At 54.6% G+C, this 18,891-nt stretch overlaps 2 protein-coding genes across 3 annotated transcripts; one reads left to right on the forward strand and one right to left on the reverse strand.

Moving 5' to 3' along the window:
- Window positions 1-2,841: 2,841 nt before the first annotated feature.
- On the forward strand, window positions 2,842-5,826 carry GNMT (glycine N-methyltransferase). 2 transcript variants are annotated; one of them, XM_045071159.1, is made up of 6 exons: window positions 2,842-3,234; window positions 4,082-4,209; window positions 4,658-4,774; window positions 4,991-5,139; window positions 5,249-5,370; window positions 5,454-5,826. In XM_045071159.1, the coding sequence occupies exons 1-6, from the start codon at window positions 3,029-3,031 to the stop codon at window positions 5,623-5,625; spliced, it is 894 nt and encodes a 297-aa protein (XP_044927094.1). In that variant the 5' UTR covers window positions 2,842-3,028; the 3' UTR covers window positions 5,626-5,826. The 2 variants fall into 2 exon arrangements, with proteins under 2 accessions (XP_044927094.1, XP_044927095.1); XM_045071160.1 differs by having other exon boundaries at window positions 2,852-3,234; window positions 4,997-5,139.
- A 109-nt stretch (window positions 5,827-5,935) lies between these two features.
- PEX6 (peroxisomal biogenesis factor 6) lies at window positions 5,936-17,892 on the reverse strand. Its single transcript, XM_004739875.3, has 17 exons — window positions 16,946-17,892; window positions 15,278-15,441; window positions 14,734-14,817; window positions 11,023-11,125; window positions 10,805-10,938; window positions 10,055-10,166; window positions 9,497-9,705; window positions 8,814-9,009; window positions 8,580-8,656; window positions 8,307-8,439; window positions 8,020-8,225; window positions 7,830-7,891; window positions 7,483-7,591; window positions 7,064-7,180; window positions 6,862-6,939; window positions 6,585-6,724; window positions 5,936-6,403 (listed from the first exon to the last, which is right to left on the reverse strand). The coding sequence occupies exons 1-17, from the start codon at window positions 17,825-17,827 to the stop codon at window positions 6,267-6,269; spliced, it is 2,943 nt and encodes a 980-aa protein (XP_004739932.1). The 5' UTR covers window positions 17,828-17,892; the 3' UTR covers window positions 5,936-6,266.
- Window positions 17,893-18,891: the final 999 nt, after the last annotated feature.

Here is an 18,891-nt window from a genome sequence, read left to right on the forward strand (position 1 = left end):
ATAACATCTTCATGTAGAGAAGAGTGGAAACAAACATTTGTTTTGGGTAACAGTATTGATTAATGGAAAAATTCCATTTGGAAAATTGATTGTAATTATCCAAGTGTTCACTCTCTTGAAAAATTTTAAATGTTCAGGATTTGGGGAATGATGAAACAAGTGACATCTACTCGATGTAGTCGTTGAAAGCATGATAATAAGGCCTGATAATTTAAGGTCAGGAGAAGAAAACATGCTTTTGATGGTTAAAAGTTAAGAAAGAAAAAAGGTACATGAAATGTCATGTGTCTTACGATGTTGACATATTTTTTAATGCCTCTGGATGAGAAAGCAAATAATTATTAACTTTAGAACAAAAATCTTTTCTTTCAAATGGATGGGGTGCCTGGGTGGCTCAGTCATTGTTAAGCATCTGCCTTGGCTCAGGTCATGATCCCAGGGTCCTGGGATTGAGCGCACTTCGGGCTCCCTGCTCCATAGGAAGCCTACTTCTCCCTCTCCCACTCCCCCTGCTTGTGTTTTCTATCTCTGTGTGTCTCTCTCTGTCAAATAAATAAAATCTTAAAAAACAAACAAAAAAGGTTGGAAAGTATACTTACAAGCTACTCAAAACCTTTATTTTTTTTTTTAAATCCAAATTTACCACTAGTATTCATATTGTTTTAAAAAATTGTACTAGAGGGCGCCTGGGTGGCTCAGTCGTTAAGCATCTGTCTTCAGCTCAGGTCATGATCCCAGGGTCCTGGGGTCTTCATTGGGCTCTCTGCTTGGTGGGAAGCCTGCTTCTCCCTCTCTCTCCCTCTCCCTGCCATGTTCCCTCTCTTGCTGTGTCTCTCTGTCAAATAAAAATTTTAAAAAATCTTTATAAAAAATAAAATAAAAAATCATATTATGGCTGTGTGGGTAAAATTATATGTTTCTTAAAAATTGTAAGCATCAATATTTAAATAAAAGATGAGTATTTAAATACAATTCCTTATCAGAATGGAGAGTATGGCCTTAAGCCTCTAAAGGCTGCAAACCAATCACAAAAAAATGTTCTACAGGGGTGCCTGGGTGGCTCAGTGGGTTGAAGCCTCTGCCTTCAGAACAGGTCATTGGGATGAAGCCTGCATCTGGCTCTCTGCTCAGCAGGGAGCCTGCTTCCCTCTCTCTCTGCCTGCCTCTCTGCCTATTTGTGATCTCTCTCTCTTTGTCAAATAAATAAATCTTTTTTTTAAAAGAATGATTATATAATCTTTGGGGTTCCTCTAGCTCCCAGATTCTATAGATAATGAAAGGGTGAGCATAGGGGAGTCTCCTTCATTCTAAATTCCATACCTAGCTCTTTCTGAAGCCCAACATAGTGGGGAAGGCTGTTCTTGCTGTCTTGGGCTTCACTGGGGGGCATCATATTGCTGAATCCACCTGAGTTTAGGGTCTTGTCCTAGAAAGAGATCTGCTTTGCGGAGATGTGTAGATGTGCACCAACCAAGTCCAACGGCCAATTTATGAAGTGACAGCGAGTGCTGTAACAGCAAGGGCACCAAGCTTTTCCACCCCTGTGGGTACCTCTATCGAAAGCAGATAGTGTTTACAAAATTAAAACTTCTAGGGGCGCCTGGCTGGCTCATTTGTTCAGCAGCGAGCTCTTTTTTTTTTTTTTTTTTAAAGATTTTATTATTTGTCAGAGAGAGAGAGAGAGCTCGCACAAGCAGGCAGAGGCAGAGAGAAAAGCAGGCTCCGTGCCTGAGCCTGAAGGCAGCAGCTTAACGGACTGAGCCTCCCAGGCGTCCCTCAGCGGCCCAACTCTTGATCTCAGGGTCCTTACAAGCCAAGCCGAAGGTGGGGCTTTGTATCCAGTGCAAGTCTGCTCAGCCCTCCGCCTTCTCTTGTTCTCCACCCACCGCCCCTCCCTGCACGCTGGCTGGCTCTTGCTCTCTAAAATAAGTGAATAGATAAAATCTTAAAACATAACAAAATTTCAAAACTTTTAGGGGTGCCTGGGTGGCTCAGTTGGTTAAGTGCCGGACTCCTGATTTTGGCTGGGGACATGATCTCAGGGTTGTGAGATGGAGCCAGTGTCCAGCTTTGCACTGGGCATGGAACCTCCTAGAGATTCTCCCTCTCCCTCTGCCCCTCCCCCCGTCTAAAATTTTTTAAAAATAACAGACTTTTATGGGCACCTGGCTGGCTCAGTCACAGTAAAGCAGGCTACTCTTGATCTCAGGATTGTGACTTTGACCCCCATGTTTGGTGCAGAGATTACTTAAAAATAAAATCTTTAAGATATATTTTTTTAATTTTTATGTTTACTTATTATTCTTTTTTTTTCTTTTCTTTTTTTTTTTTTTTTTTGGTAATGCTGGGTTTCGAACAGGGGCCTCAAACAGCAAATTGTGCTTAGAAGGGTGCCAGTCAGTGAAGAATTGGGAGGAAAGGACCGACCCCGCCTTAGCCGACTCATGGGAAAGCTTAAGCGTTACCTCCACCGTAGATGAGCACCTGCCTCCAGGTGGGCCACGACCCGCTGGGCCAGAACTGCTCCTGGACTTGGGTGGCCGGACTAGCATTATCCCCAGATACTTCCTATTCCTCCCTTTCTTGGCTGACCCGGGCCTCCTTCAGCGGACGGTCCTTCTTTAGATATGCTAATACCTTCCTTCGCCCGGGTCGGTCCAATCCGAGGCGCTGAACTCGGTGTGGACTGGCAAGTTTTTTTTTTTTCTCTACCCAATTTAGGTGGCGGTGGAGTGGGCGATCTCACCGCTGCCCCCTCTGCTGGCCCCTCCCGAGTGCTCCAGAGGCCCGGCTTAAAGGGGGTGGGGCTGGGCAGGCCCTTTCCCGCCAAGAGGTCGCCTGGGGGACGGGATCTTCCCGCAGGCGAGAAGGGCTGGTTCGCCTCGCCGGGTGGTGCCCTCCCCGGGGCGGCAAGCCCAGCAGGGGCGTGTCCCCGCGCTCACCTGCCATTGGGCAGGTGGGGCGGCCGGCCTCGGGCAGGGCCGGAGTATATAAACGCGGAGCGGCGCCGGGCCAGGCGCGCCGCAGGATGGTGGACAGCGTGTACCGCACCCGCTCCCTGGGGGTGGCGGCCGAAGGGCTCCCGGACCAGTACGCGGACGGAGAGGCGGCGCGCGTGTGGCAGCTCTACATCGGGGACACCCGCAGCCGCACGGCCGAGTACAAGGCCTGGCTACTCGGGCTGCTGCGGCAGCACGGCTGCCAGCGGGTGCTCGACGTGGCCTGCGGCACCGGGTGAGCCCGGGCGGGGGGCGGCGAGGGGCGGGCGGGGGGGACCTCGGCCAGGCTCGTCCGGCCGCCTCCTCCGGCGACCCGCAGCCGGACGGGGACGGGCGGCGGGGTAGAGCGGGCCGGAGGCGGGGCGGAGGGCACCCAGGGTGCGAGGGGGGTGTGGGCACCGCAGGGTGGGACTCAGGGTGGGGACTGCGGGGCACCTCGCGGCGACGCGGCGGCCGGGCTTTGGAGCTAGACCAGCGGAAGCTCTCACGGGTGCTGGCTCTGGCATGGCTCCCCAGGTATGGCCTTGGACAGTGTTAACAGTTAACATTCGTTCAATATTTGCCTGTGCCACGCGCTGTGCCAGGAGCTGTCCACAGGTCCGCGTTTAAGGTCCTCACAAAGCCTCATGAGCTAGGGAATGCTGTCCCATTTACAGTGGTCAGAAACCTGCCTCAGAGGAGTGAAGGCCCTCTACCTAGTAGAGAGGAGATTCAGACCTGGGTGGGTCCGGGTCTGGCCTATGCTCCAAACCCCCAGGCTGTACTACCTCCCCAGGCACGGGTCCTCAGTTTGCCCCATCTATCCAGTGGGGCTAACACCAGTTACCAGGGTTGCCAGGAGGATTAGTGCACACTGATAGGGTGCCTGGCTCTGAATGGGTGCTAAAAAAACAAAACGGGAAAGTCGCTACCTGGTGATAACACGGATGTGAGGAACCTCATTCGAGGTAGGTGGAGAGGGCCTGGGGAGACATGGAAGAAGATGAGTGGAGGAGATGGAAGTGTCCAGCATAGGGTCTCCTCCTTGCCTTCCTAGGCCCCCTGACTGCCCCTCTCTGCCTTTCCCCTCCGGCCCTGCCCAGGGTGGACTCCATCATGCTGGTGGAAGAGGGCTTCAGCGTGACCAGTGTAGATGCCAGTGACAAGATGCTGAAGTATGCGCTTAAAGAGCGCTGGAACCGGAGGCATGAGCCGGCTTTCGACAAGTGGGGTACGCAGGTCCAGTCGGGCCCTCCCTGCCCAGCACCCCAGGGTACAGTACTTTCTGCCCCGGGCTCCTTTAGCTCCTGTGGCTGGAGTGCTTGATTTCCTTAAGGCGACAGCAAAATTACTTTCATTTCCCGGGAAAGGGAGGCTCAGGCACCGGAATGAGGTATCTGGTAACGAGGGGCTAGTTTTAGTGAAGTTTGTAGGGTCTTCTCCTTTCTCCCAGATAAAAACCGGGAAGCGCAGAGCCATTCTTCCCAATCACAGCTTCCTCCACCTTTGACTCCTCCTCCCCTTCACCCTCCATTTCCATAATGACCCCATTCCCCTAACTGGATAGGGAATCCCCGTGTATCTTGAAGGGGAAACTGACGCAGGGCTGCACTTGGTGTAGGTGGGTACTGCTGGGGCCATGGGGCCATCCTGATCCCTCTTCCCCTTCCTGGTCCCAGTCATTGAAGAAGCCAACTGGATGACCTTGGACAAAGATGTGCCCCAGTCACCAGGGGGTGGCTTTGATGCGGTCATCTGCCTTGGAAACAGTTTTGCCCACCTGCCAGACTGCAAAGGTGAGAGGGGGTGTGGCCTGGATCCTGGCCCCTGCTTTGAGCTCTGCCTCTTTCCACAGACCCTCTGGGTGCCTGCTCTTCTGTCAGAGCAGACTGTTTTCTGTTCCGCTCTGCTCTGCCCTTGGCATCCGTATCCCCAGGGAGGAGGAGGAAGATGGGAGGGAGACTGGACCCCAGGGCTCTCGGCAGACGCAGCCTCTCTGTCCCCATCCTGAGCTCCAGGAGACCAGAGCGAGCACCGGCTGGCGCTGAAGAATATCGCGAGCATGGTGCGTTCTGGGGGCCTGCTGGTCATTGACCATCGCAACTACGACCACATCCTCAGCACAGGCTGTGCACCCCCAGGAAAGAACATCTACTATAAGGTGGGGGTCCCCGAGGGTGGGAGGCCCAGAAGGAGGGGATGGCATCCTGGGGTCCAGGTCCCCCAGTGGTTGCAGAGGCTAATGTAGCCACCTGTCCCGCCACCTACAGAGTGACCTGACCAAGGACATCACAACGTCCGTGCTGACTGTGAACAACAAGGCCCACATGGTGACCCTGGACTATACAGTGCAGGTGCCAGGGGCTGGCCAGGATGGTTCCCCTGGCTTGAGGTAGCCCCTGGGCTTGCTGGGGGGTGGGAGGGGGCGTTGCTGAGGCTGCCAGTCTTCACGGCTGCCTGGGGGCTCTGTTGCAGTAAGTTCCGGCTCTCCTACTACCCACACTGTTTGGCTTCCTTCACGGAGTTGCTCCGAGCAGCCTTCGGGGGCAAGTGCCAGCACAGCGTCCTGGGTGACTTCAAGCCTTACAAGCCGGGCCAGGCCTATATCCCTTGCTATTTCATCCACGTGCTCAAGAGGACGGACTGAGCCTTGAGCGTGGCCTCAGCTCCTACAACCCTCTGCCCAGGCCCTGCCTGATCTGGCTGGGGAGGTGGGGACCAGGGGTCCCATACCGAGGGCAGCCCCCAGCACAGATCCTGGGGTGTGGGGAGGGGCAGACTGCTGCTGTAGGTGTAGGGATTTGGGCAAATGGAAGCGTGAGCAATACAGTCTGTGCCTTTTTCGTTTTCTGCATGCCTTGTGTTTGGGTCAGAAGGCTCCAGCTCCCGGAGGTGCCCTCCCTTGGCCTTACTCCTTCCACAAGCTCTTCCACGCCAGCCGTTCAGACCACAACCAGCAGGGGGCAGCATAGACTTTATTTTCAGCCAAGACTGGGCTCCCTCTGGGGCCCAACCCCTGCGCTACATCCAGGCCCAAGCTCCTCCTCCTGAGCAGGGTGTCTTTAGTCCTGGAGCTGAAGCTGGCATGGAAGGACAAACCCGTAGGCGGGGGTGATGCCCTTTGAGCGCTTGTGGGGCTGCTCGGCTCCGGCTCCGAGGGCGTCTGCCTGGAGGTAGGCAGCCTTTGGGTGCGACAGCAGCAGGCGGAGAAGGAGCCCTTTGCTCTCTCCAGAGTCTGCGGGGTTACCTAGCACCTTCGGCCCTCGCGGGCCAGAGGGCAGGAGGCTCCTAGCAGGCCGCAAACTTGCGCTGGCTGCGCTTGTACCTGAGCAGTTCCTGCTCGCTGACCGACGGTTGCAGCCGGGCGGCGGCCTGCAGCAGGTCCTCCATGGTGAGGAGCAGTGCCGAGCTGCCGGCCTCCAGCCCTGGTGGGGGGAAACGAGGGGGAAATAGCCTGTGGTCTGGGTCCGAGGAGGACAGAGCCTTGGGGTGGGCCCCTTCTTGCCCAGAGCCCCCAGATGTCAGTAGTCCCTCCTCTGAAATCCAGGAGCAGGCCTGGATCCCATTAGCTTTTTGGTCCACCTCTGGGGCTGGCAAATGGCTCACCTTCTTCCAGGTCCCGGACCCTGCGTTTGAGGGCAGCTGTCATGGCATCAGAGCAGAGGGAGTAGAGGTCTGCCCCCGTCAGCTGGGGAGGGCAGTGATCCAGCACATTCACCAAGCTCACGGAAGGTTCTAGCTTGAATCTGTTGTGCCGGCAGAGGAAAGAAATGGTTGAGTGTGTCAAAAGGCATCCTGGACCAGCTTATTCGGCACATTGCCTTTATTCCCTAACCATCCCAAGGCCCAAGGCCCCTCAGAGTCTCCCGCTAACGGGGCATACTTGCGTGTAATGGCACTTAGAACACGGAGCTGGGAGGCACGGTCCTCGCTCACTCCCACGAACACCAGCTTGTCAAATCTGTAGGGAAACGGGCAGGCATGAGTGTCAGAGAGCCCAGCACCAGGGTGGAGGGGGCACAGGCTGGGGCTCAGGGGCCAGGCCCAGGTGGGCATAGTTGAGGTGAGCGGTTCAGGGTGTGTACCTGCCGGGCCGCAGAAGGGCAGGGTCCAGGAGGTCTGGTCTGTTGGTGGCTCCAATCACAAACACATCCTGAGTGCTGTGAAGACCATCCAGCTCGGCCAGGAGCTGAGACACCACCCTGCAAGTGAGGACATGGAGCCAGAGTGTCCTTGGCCCTTCCCTAGCCTCTGCCCTGCCTGTGGGGCCCCTCCTCGCCAGGCCTTCCCCGAGGGGCCACCGACACAGCTGGGTCCTGTGTACCCTTCCATGCATGCCCCCTGATCTCAGTGTTCCCCCCCCAACCCCACGGCCCCCTTTTCTCTGTTTCACTATTTGGGAACTGGAATGGCTGGCAAGCTCTGGGCTCTATAAAGACTGCCGCAACCTGTCTCCCGTCCCTCCGCCTTAGACCCCAGACTCCAATCTGGCTGAGACCCCCACCTGTCCATCACACCTCCAGAGTCTCCGCTTCGCCCCCGGCTCGGGGCTAGGGAGTCCAGCTCATCGAAGAAGATAATGCACGGAGCTGCGGCCCTGGCCCTGGCAAACACTGAGGAGAGAAAGGGACCCAAAGGAGGGGGAAGCTCAGGGGGGTCTGAAGTCAGGCGATGGAGGAGGGGAGCCAGGAGTGACAATTCGTCACTCTAGGTGCTAGGCCACTCTGGGCAGGTCCTCTTGTAGAAAGGACCATGAGGCGGTGCAAAGACTAGGAGCCACTGGAGGGTCAGGGAGGCACAAGGGCCATTAGGGTTTGGGAAGAGCTAGAAGCCTGGCCCCTCCTTGCTCACCTTCTCGCACATTCTCCTCACTCTGACCCACATACATGTTGATGAGCTCAGGCCCCTTCACGCTGAGGGAGAGGATGAGATTCATCAGATGCGTAAGCACACAACTAACCTCCCAGCCAGCCTCCCTCAGGCTCCCCAGCCTCTGGAAGCTCCCAGTCCACCCACCACCCCTTCCACACCCCCTCGCCACCTGAGGAAGGTAAGGCAGCATTCGGTGGCTACTGCCTTGGCCAGGAGGGTCTTGCCCGTGCCCGGCGGACCATGGAGCAGAAGGCCCGAGCGCCTGAGGCCCAGGCTCAGCAGCTCGGGGTGCTCTAGAGGGAGCTGAATGGTCTCCAGAATCTCCTTTTTCACCTCCTGCAGCCCGCCCACATCATGCCAGGACACAGAGGGGATCTAGGAAATGGAAAGTATGTGGTTGGGGGCAGGGTAGTGGAGAGAACTCCTGTCCTACCTCCGAGGACCTGGAGTCTCTACCTTGGGGGCTCCAATGGCCTGGGAATGAGCTGTCTGCAGCTGCTCTAGGGCCTGCCCGAAATCCTCAGCCAGGAGAGGAAAGCCAGCAGCACACAGCTCCCCCTCGTCCTCCTCAGTCAAGCCACCTGCCGAGCTGCAAAGAGAAACCCAGGAGGACCTCTGGAGGAGCTGACCAGAAGCATCCTCCCCAACATGGTCCTCCTCCCCCTTCCCCAACTCCCACCCTCCTCCTCCATATTTCCTCTTGCCTCCTTTCCCTCCCAGTTTTCTCACCCCGAGTTCTTGATCCTGGCGCAGGCTGCCCGGCTGCTGTGGGTCAAAAGGGCATAGAGATCCCCTACCACGAAGCCCTGGGGAAGCACAGGAGAGGGCACGGGAGCTGGGCACAGCAGGAAGGAACCCTCAGAAGCTGGCCCCCCAGCAGGAACAGAGGCCCCGGGCTGAAGCCTGCAGGGGCAGGGCAGCGGGACTGGGGGGCGGGGGTGCGTGCCTCTTCAGGGTACTCACTGCACACCGCCGTGCCAGCTGCGTCAGGTTCACCTCTTGGCCCAGGGGAAGGTGGGCGGTGAGGGCCCGCAGGACACTGAGCCGCTGCCCCTCTGACAACACGGGCACCTCCAGCTCGTGAGGAAACGCCGTCTGCACATCGGCAGGCAGGTCCTGGGCCTGGCTCGTGGTAGCCACGACCAGCAGGGGCGGGCGGCTGCAGACACAGAGCCGGCGCTGAGGGCCAGAGCGTGGCTGGTGGCCCCTGAGGGCTGTCTTGTGGTGAGGCTGGTGCAGTGGGGCAGGGAGGTGGGTGGGTGCTGGGGGTGCTGGGGTGCTGGTGAGTGCTGGGGTGGGTGCTGGGCAGGGAGGAGGTGGGTGCGAGAGGGAGCTGAGCACCCCAAAGCTTCCTGCAGGGGCTCCATGGGCACACCTGAGAGAGACCTGTGACCACCCCCCTCACACAGGGAGCTCACTGAGGGGAGATGCTGTGCTTTTCCTCTAACGTGGTGCTCCCCACGAAATACTAGGGACCGCATCATCCCCCTCTCTCTGGATACCCCAAGCCCCTCAGCTCAGGACTGCCAGGAGGACAGCCAAATGGGCGAGAGGTCTGAGAAGCCACTGAGGAAGAGAAGACAACAGGCTGAAGAGAGGTGGGGGGGCTGGGCCTCGCCCTTTACAGTCCCAGCTCTGCACAATACCTGGTGAGGGGATCCTCATCGAGGAGGAGGCGACGCAGCGTGGCCACCACACGGGTGTCCTCCCCTAGCCCGTCACGGTCCCGGCCCAGGAGGTCCACGGCTGTCAGTAACAGAACCGCAGGCCGGCAGCGCCGGGCCCGGGAGAAGGCGGCCTGCAGCTTCGTCTCCACAGCCCCACTGCTGTCGGCGCAGAGGCTAGAGCAGGGCACCTGGGGACAAGGTGGCCTGTGAGCAAAGGGCAGGCGTGATGGAGGCAGAAAGGGCAGGGACAGGAGCCACAAGAAGAGGCGGAAGATCTTTTTTTAGAGGGCGGAGACAGGGGAGCAGTAACACTAGCCAAGTGGTACCTCTTCTTTACCCTGACCTCAGTCCCTGGACCGCGCGTCACAATCTTCAAACCCCTTCCTTTTTGAAAGTATCTTTCAGTAGCGGAGAATCATGGGAATATGTCTGACCTGCTCAGGTCCTGGGGCCAGGCTGGTGGCCAGAAGGGGGAGGGGAGAGGGAAACTCCGGGCCAGGAGGTGTACTTGGGGTTCAACTCTCCAGGTACCCTCACCTTCAGCAGGTGGAGCCCGAGGCGGCTACAGGCTGCAGTGACAGCTGTGGTTTTCCCACTGCCCGGGGGGCCCCGGAGAAGGACACTGCTGGTTCCTGTCAACAGAGCACCTCTGCAACCAGAGAACAGACACTTGTCTTTTCTATTCTGCTCAAATTGAGAGCCCTCAGTAACAGAGGGACCCCTGGATCGAGAAAGCAGGCACTCCCCTCCTTGTAGGCCCCTTCCTCCTCCAGGGCTGCTGCCCAGTGGTGAGGCTGTAGTTCCCATGCCACCTGTGGGGCTCTGGCAGGGGCAGGGAGCATACCCAGCAGCCAGGACCGTTCCCTTTTGTCATCGCTGCCTTCAGTAAAGCCTTGACTACTATGTCTGGTCTGGACTATATTGAGAGGAGGGAGGGCAGGGTCTGTGTCTACACATAGGCCAGTGGTATGAGGAGCTGTGTCCTTTGGTGAAGGCCAGCGTGGCTAGTGGGCTCCCCACGGGGAAGGGCGATCTCCAAGACAGCTATCCCCGGTGGAGATTCTGCTTCCAAAGCCAACCCTGGAGGGCAGAGGTTACCCCCAGGAAAGAGCCTAGGAATTTGCCTACAGAAAGGACGTGGGCTAGCGGCCTGGGCATACTGGTCTGAGGGAGGACCACCAACCTTATGCTGGCCAGCGCATTAGGGACTGCTTGTCCAGCCCACTGCCCCTCCAGAGATGTCCCGAGCAGGCTTCTCTCATACCCTGGGGTCGCAGCCTCACTCACCCCGGCTGGAGGCGAGGCTTCAGGGCAGCACAAAGCTCAGTCACCAAGGTTTCCAGGCCTGGAGGTGACAGGCTGTTCCAGGGAGTGGATTCTCCTGAAGTGAGACTGGGAACAGGGCTCAGGGTAGAACCCACCTGTGCAAGGTGGGAGGAAGCTTTAGTGTCTGGAAGCTGTTTCTGTCCCTTTTCCCAGGTCTAGTCCCATCCCCAGGGCCTCACCAGGTACAAGGAGGTATGAGCCGTGTCCGCCAAGTAGGCCCCGGTGGGCCCATCCGGAGCTTCGCCGACAGTTTTCTTCACTTTAAAAAACATTTCCCGCCACCTGCAGAAAAGAAGCCCAATGAACTGCAGATCCAGAGCCCACATACGTCCCTCCCAAAAGGACAAGGTGGCTGTCTCCAGCGCAGAGGTGGACTGCAGGGACAAACTCAAGAGCAGCACAAACAACTGCCCCCAGACCCAGCAGGGGGTGGTGGGGGGGAAGGTAAGGGAGAGCAAGTAGTGGTCCTTCTTATCTCCCTGGCAGGCTCCTGCGCATTTTGAGGGCAGGAGTGAGAGCTGCCCGCGGTATCCCTCATGACAACCATCAGAGAGCCTTGGGGTGTTTCTCCAGATAAATGGCCCCCCCTACAGTTCCAGTGGGAGAAGCCACAGCTGCACTGAGCAAATGATCATGTGACCATTTTTTTTTTAAAGATTTTATTTATTTATTTGACAGAGATAGAGAGAGATCACAAGTAGGCAGGGAGGCAGGCAGAGGCAGGCTCTCTCCGCAGAGCAGAGAGCCCGACATGGGGCTCGATCGATCCCAGACACTGGGATCATGACCTCAGCCGAAGGCAGAGGCTTTAACCCACTGAGCCACCCAGGTGCCCCTCATCTGACCATTTTCAAAGGCTTCAGAACACAGTCTTCCCCCTGCCAATTCATACAAAGCCTTCCAAAACCTCAGCAGGAAGGGGCCCTTGGCTTATCTGGTAATCCACAAAATTGAATTGCAGATTCCTTATTAAAGACATCTAATGATTTTCCATTTTGGCTGCACATTAGAATTATCTGTGAAATTTGGGAACATCAACATCTCCTACATATTGCATGATTCTATTCGACAAACTGGTATTTGCTGGGGCTGTGGGAAGGAGGGAGTAGGTAGGGTCTGCTAATGGGAAGGGGCTTGGGGGGGATGAAAATGTTCTGGAATTAGATACTGGTGTTGGTTGCAAAATCTTACGAATATAGTAAAAGCTACTGAGCGGTATGCTTTAAATGTATGAATGAGATCACAATTTTTAAAAAAGTAGTCTCAATGCCCAGTGTGGGGCTTGAACTTATGACCCTGAGCTCAAGAGTTGCATGCTCTACTGACTGAGCCAGCCAGGCAGGCCCCAGCCTCACCTTGACTTTGCGTCAATAGTTCTGGGCAGGGCTCAGGCATCTGTAATTTTGAAAGCTCCTCTCAGCCATAACCAGGGCTGTGCATTCACTGGCTAGTCTCAGAGTGAGTTGGGGCCACTCAGCCTAAGAAGGGTGCAGTGGGGAGCAGATAGTACTAGCCCAATCTTCCAGAAAAGAAACGATGAATGATTCCCCTCTTTAATCCTAGGGGGAAAGGCAATGACTTGGCCCAGACTCTAACTTGGGCCTCTTTAAGCTCCAGTCCGTGCAAATTCTTTTGTTCACATTGTCTCATTCATAAAGCTGCTTACTCTGGCAGCAAGTGAGGTGTATGGGAATAACTCCAGGTGGAGGGGAGAAGCATACTAGATCAGTACTATGAACTTTGGCAGTTATTAGACTAGGCAGATATCGTGATAAAAAGTGGAACATAGGGAAGCCAGTGTCTTCCTGTTATTCAGTATTAATGAACAGTGGGTAGTTCTAGAACCTGGCATCTCAACCCTGAGTCACAGTGCACATGGTGAGCAGTGGAATCCAAGGAGGAACAACACTGTGGAAGGCTAGGGGGAAGTCCCCCCTTCCACGGACAGCAGGACCATCTCGGTAAGTACAAGGACCAGACCTCTTGAACATATCTGGGTACTGGGGAACGCTGGGTTGTGTTCTCAAGACAGTGGAGCTAGATCCTGCTGGCTTGTTCTGGGGGAGGAGAACCATGGAAGAGCTTGCAGAGACCACAGCACCACCACTGGAATTCCAGTCCAGGGATCACAGGACTCCCCAGCAAAGGCTTCCCTTACCAGGTTTGGGGGAGGAGGGCTAAAGCACCCATCTCTGTCTTTGGACCCACCTGCCCACCCTAATCCTGCTTTCCAGGACCTGCTCAGTGGGAAGAACTGTGGGCTCAGCACCCAGAGGAGGGAGGCAGGTCTCTACAGGGCTGGAACAGCAGAGACCCAGGAACAGAACAGGCTTGCTGGTCTGTCTCAGAAGGGCCCAGTGTCTGCTTTCCTTTGAAGTACAAAGGGTGGGCCTTCTGTAATATTCCTACAGAAAGCTAGCTCGTAGATATTAGCTATATTTAAGATGGGAGGCACAAATGGGAAGTAACTAATACACATCAGCCTGGCATTTTCTACCAGGCCCCAGTTGTAGATTAGATTTGGGAAAGCTCAGAGGTGCCATGAGCATTAAATGGGGTTACAAAGGGCACTATCAGGCCCTCGTGTGGGTACCACAGCTCTGAATAAACCGAGCTCTGAATGTTGACCAAGAATGAATCAGGCACTCCACACAAGGCATCTCTCCCGGCAGAGGACCCAGGCTATTAGGCCAGAGACCTTGGGCCTGCCAACTCATACACCTCAGTTCCTTCTGGCTGGCTGGCACCACCTCATTGAAATCCCCTGTTGTGTTCTCCTTCTAGTACATGGCTACAGAAAATCAGTCTTGGGGTATCAGGCTACGCATTCTCCTGCTTCACAGAAAACCAAAGCAATCTCTGAATTCCTTGCCTTCCATTTTACATGGAACCTCTGTGATCAGTATCTACAGGGGGAGAAAGGTTGGACTCCTTGTTTTGGGTGGTTGGGTCACTTATACTTAATTTCTTGCTCCTTATTGAGAATAAGGAGAAAGAGGCAGCCTTTCAATGACAGCATCAATCTGTCTCTCCCTTATTTTGGGAGATGGAATTGAAAAGCTGCATGTGCACACACCATTAATTAGGGCAGAAATCAAAGCCCAGGTCTCCTTATGTTGAGTATATGGGAAGCGTGGCCCGAAACCTGGCCCAAATGACCCTGCGGTTGTGAATGAAAAGCAAGGAATCTCATGTTGGTCTAGGTCCTTAAACTTCTTAATGCTTTCCTTTACCTATGACCACCCAATTATTTGAGGATAAATACCTCCCGAAGGCAGCAGTGGTTCTTAATCTTTTTTCAGTCCTGTGTCTATTTGAGAACCTGAAGAAAGCATGTACTTTTTCTCTAGAAAAATGTACATGACAGGGGTACTTGGGGGAGCTCAGTGAGTTAAGTGTCTGCCTTCAGCTCAGCTTATGATCCCAGGGTCCTGGGGTAGAGCCCCAAATCAGGCTCCTTGCTCAGTGGGGAAGTCTGCTTCTCCCTCTCCCCCCTCCCCCCAGTGCTCGTGTTCTCTCTCCCAAGTAAATGAATACAATCTTTTTAAAAATGTACATGACAACAGGGGCGCCTGGGTGGCTCAGTGGATTGAGCCGCTGCCTTCCGCTGCCTTCGGCTCGGGTCGTGATCTCAGGGTCTTGGGATCGGGTCCCGCATCGGGCTCTCTGCTCGGCGGGGAGCCTGCTTCCCTCTCTCTCTCTCTCTCTGGCTGCCTCTCTGTCTACTTGTGATTTCTCTCTGTCAGATAGATAAATCTTAAAAAAAAAAAAATGTACATGACAACAAAGGTTTCTTATATACAAAATTATTTCACATGTGGGGAGGTGATCATAGAACTCTTGCACCCAGGTTAGGAATCCCAGCTGTAGGATAAGAGGCAGGTGCGTACCTGGGCAGTTTCTCTGGGCTTCCTTCCAGGATCTCTACTTGCCCAACTGTTGGCACACACAGAACATCCCCTTCCTGGACTGCCCTGCAACACAGCAGTGGCCCTGGTCAGCTCACAATGAGGGTCAAGAACATGGGCCGACGCATCCGCACATGTCTACTCCCAACCCGCAGACCATAGGGGCCTACTGCCCACTCAGAGATCCCAAGCAGTTGTCCGGACACCAGGTCTGACCTAGAATGAGCTGGGGGGAATGGCAGAGAGGCTAGAAAGGGGGACTCAGCAGTGAGGGCAGAGCAGGATCCTGGCTCTTTGCAGGCCCTCTCAAATCAAAGAGGTTTCTCAGTTTAAAATGTCCAGATTCACCTTCTGGTACCAATTTCTCTTCTACTGACCACCTGCCACACAAAGAGGCATCTAGCCACAGTATTGCCAAAAAATGTGGCTTTGTAAAGTCAGAGGCTCTGTGGGACCGGATTCTAAGGCATGGGATAGAAGAGCAAGGGTGAGATGCTATCCTCCTGACAGGGGGTAAGCAGCTAACCTGGGTGTCTGAAAGTGCTGGTAAAGAACACGGTCATAATTTCCGTTGGTGCTGTAATGTGGAGAGGACACAATTTCGATGTGTAACTCTTTGGCAAACAGAGGCCCAGACAGCAGTGAACAGCTTCCATTGTCTTCGGGGGTTCTGGAGCCTTCCAAGTACCTCTATCAGAGAAATAACCACCACCTTACAACCTTCTTCCAAGGAGTCAGGCTCTGCCCCACCTTAACTGTAGCAGCCAACATTTCTCTTTGCATCCTCCAGCCACAGGGCCTGTGGGACGGGAGGCCTAAGGTAGCCAAACTGAATTCCTGTATCTTCCCTAGAAACAGAAACCTGTCCTTCTCATGGGCACCACCAGGAAGAGATTTCTGACTCTAGTTCCAAAAAGCTCCCCAGTACGAATAACCTTTCTGCAATACCTTTAAGTTGACCCTGAGCCAGGAAAATGATAGACATTTAATTTCCACAAGTCCTTTTGAGTGACACCAGGGAGCAACTGGAATTGATATTAATTGGACATTAGTGGGGCCACTGAATTCAGGCTGTGGAAAAAGGATATGGTCTCACTGAAGCTGAAGGGATTGGTTCAGCTGAATGAGATGAACCTCAGTGAGCTGTCCTCAGTCTGAGGACTCCAGTTTCTCCACCATTCAAAGGGAAACCCACACCTGACTCCCATTCATGCATATCTTATATCCTTCTTGACATCTTAGAGCACTAATTGGCTATGCCAGCATTATCTAACAGAAGTTTCTACAGTGATAGAAATGTTACCTACATGTGCTATTGAGTATTTGACACGTAACTGAAGCAACCGAAGAACCGAGTTTTACATTTTATTTAGTTTTAATTAATTTAAAAAGCCACACTGTGGCTAGCAGCTTCCATATTGGACAGTATAGGTTTAAACCATACATCTAGGTGCCTAATTAAGCAGTAAACTATTTGTCCCCCCAAATACAATGATCTTCTTGAAGTAATCTCCTTAAAGGCAGAAAGAAAATTTCTCTTGGGTATATTTACTAAAATATTAAAACCAAATACCAGGCACTAAAGAGAATATCGAGCCCTCCCCTCCGAGGAATTTACAATATATAACTGAGTATTAGACAGAGTACATAATCAATCATAAAGGGACAGAAAATAAATGCCCTAAGAAAGGTACAAAACGCTATAGGAGAAAGAAGTCATGTTAAATATACGCTAAGATCACGTAAGGCTTTGAGAAGAAGGTGGTGTCTTTCGATGGGCTTTGAAGGAAAGGATGGTAGGACTTTAACAGATGAGGCTAGCAGAAAAGGAAGGAATTTGAAGACAAGAATAAGCATGAGCAAAAGAAATGAGGTATCATCCTCTATATTACTCAGTACAATCCTGGATACACTGTAACCAATTCAACAGACAACTGATTAAGCAGATTAATATACTGTATACACCTGGTAACTTGAGGATAACTCTTTCCTTTCATCTGAATAGATGAAAGCCCTTCCCATGTGCCACTACACCATGGAGGATTATATTTTGATTACAGAGATAAATAAGACTAAGAGACATTAAGGTCTAAGAAGTAAGTGATCTAAACTCTACAGCTCTCTTCTTCCAATTTAGTTTAGATAAGAGGGAATAAGGAGTGGAAGCATTCCTAACCTCAGTCCTGTATCCTACCTGAATTCTGAGCTCTCCCACTTCCAGGAGATCACAGCCGAGATTAAAAGCCAGAGTGGCAGGCACGAGGGCCAGTCCGTCTGCGAGGGGCTCTCCCGGCTGTCCAGAGCCGGGTCCCAGCCTTTCAGAGAGGTCCCAGCGAGGCTCTAGGACCTGAACCCTGGCCAAATGTGGCTGGGAAGTGTTAGAAGATTCTCCCGCCCGGGTCACCCATACCCATTCGCCCTGGAAGAGGCCCAGGCTACGGAGACAGCTCCGGCTTACTCCGAGCGAATCTCCAATCCCTCCCAGAACTCCCCGCAGTCTCCGGACTGTGCGGTTAACCGCGAAGGAGGACACCACGGGTGGGGGTGGGGGCCGGCTGCTGTCCCTAGCCTCCTGACCCAGTTTGGCTCGCCCACGGAGCTCAGTCACAGCTAGTCGCGTCCCTGGGCCCAGCAGCCCTTGCAACGCCGGCCGTGTCTCCAGCACCCGCGGTCCGGGCACTGGCAGGGCCTCTCCGCGCCGCACCAGCAGCGGCCCGACTCGCGGTCCCAGTCCGGGCCCCGGCGAGGTGCCAAGCAGCGCCCAGCCTAGCGCCGGAGGCCGCCGCACAGGCCGCGCCCGCACCCACGCCCCGGAGCCCAGAGCCAGGAGCCGCAGCAGCGCGCGGCTAACCAGTAGCTGCGGGGGCCCTGGACCCTGCTCCTCGGTCTCCGCGCCCGGCCCCTCCAGGGCCGTCACTAACAGCGCCGGCCCTGCGGGACTCTCCTCTGCGGGCCGCAGGGCTAGCACCAGGCCCAACCCCGCCTCAGGCCACGGGCCCCCGGGGGGCAGCAGCACCGCCAACGGGGGTGCCTCGGTCGGGAAGGGCTCCAAGACCCGCAAGACTGCCAGCGCCATGGTGACAGGAGACCAACGAGGAAGGGGAAGGAGAGCGGCTTCCGGAGCCAGACCGCCGCCTGCCGTTTCCGCTTCCGTCGAGGGCGGTGCTAGGACAGTGGGCGGGGCGGGGTTTTCCTGGCTGGCTTGCTCCTGGAGGGTGAGCCGCCGCTGGGATTGAGGGGTGGCTTTCTCGGTGGCGGTAACGCGTTCACTGCCGCGGAGTAGTCAACATTTTGAGACGGTGTTTGCAGGGATTTGCCTTCCGCGCCTGCTAAGGGAGTAACGTCCTCCCCACTGCCCTGCCTTGCACTTAACAGTTAACTGAATGATCAACGAACCGTCGGCGTGCCCAGGACCAGCTTGGCCCAGGGCTGGGAGCTACGGGTGGAGTGTTTAGGAAGGAGTCCAGTCCTCCGTGGAACTCCGATAGTTTCCACGGTGGAACTGTAGGCACTGAGGCTTGGTGGTTGTGGGGAAGGTTGCAGGAGGGAGTGGTAGGATAAAATTGCCTCAGCCGTGCTTATGGCTATGTAGTGGCTGCAGGCTGGATTACTTACTACCTGTGATTCATGGAGCCCTGGAGTATTTGGTACTGCCTCACCTGTTCCAGCACATGCTACACAAAACCCACGTCCTAGTGTTTCTTGTCCTGTTTCTTGTCCTATTCGTTCTACTCCCACCAAGCTTGAAGTGAAGACAAAGCAGCTTCGCTTTTTCATCCAAAACCAGTTGCTCTCCCCGCCCCACCAATCCTTGCAGACTGGAGACCCACGTCCTGTTTCTATCCTGCGGGGTGAGGGGCGATGTGGTGGTGGGGGCAGTAGAGCAGGCAGAAGAAAGGGGTCCAAGGCTTCAGTCATGAGAGGGAACCAACAGCTTGCTTCCCAGCTTTGCTGTTACTTAGATTCCATCCTTGTCTCCAATTCCACTGCTCTGGACAAGGCACTTGGACACCGACAGGCCACACCTCCAGTAATTAACAAAAAAATTGTTTTTTCTCTTGGAGTTAGTCAATTTTTTTATGGTAATCTATTCTTCCTGGACCTTGCATTCTTCAACCACTGCCTAACTTTCTCCCTTCC

This window comes from Mustela putorius, unplaced genomic scaffold (genome assembly GCF_011764305.1).
Source record: "Mustela putorius furo isolate JIRA1106 unplaced genomic scaffold, ASM1176430v1.1 tig00003983_pilon_pilon_pilon, whole genome shotgun sequence".
NCBI lineage: Eukaryota > Metazoa > Chordata > Mammalia > Carnivora > Mustelidae > Mustela > Mustela putorius.

Excerpts from the sequence above, each read along its gene's own strand:
- GNMT (XM_045071159.1), top strand. The coding sequence starts at position 3,029 with ATGGTGGACAGCGTGTACCGCACCCGCTCCCTGGGGGTGGCGGCCGAA. Across the intron at positions 5,140-5,248 it reads GAAAGAACATCTACTATAAG|AGTGACCTGACCAAGGACAT; the intron begins GTGGGGGTCCCC and ends CGCCACCTACAG. Across the intron at positions 5,371-5,453 it reads GATGGTTCCCCTGGCTTGAG|TAAGTTCCGGCTCTCCTACT; the intron begins GTAGCCCCTGGG and ends GCTCTGTTGCAG.
- PEX6 (XM_004739875.3), bottom strand. The coding sequence starts at position 17,827 with ATGGCGCTGGCAGTCTTGCGGGTCTTGGAGCCCTTCCCGACCGAGGCA. Across the intron at positions 8,226-8,306 it reads AGGCCATTGGAGCCCCCAAG|ATCCCCTCTGTGTCCTGGCA; the intron begins GTAGAGACTCCA and ends TCCATTTCCTAG. Across the intron at positions 6,940-7,063 it reads GCCCTTCTGCGGCCCGGCAG|ATTTGACAAGCTGGTGTTCG; the intron begins GTACACACCCTG and ends GTTTCCCTACAG.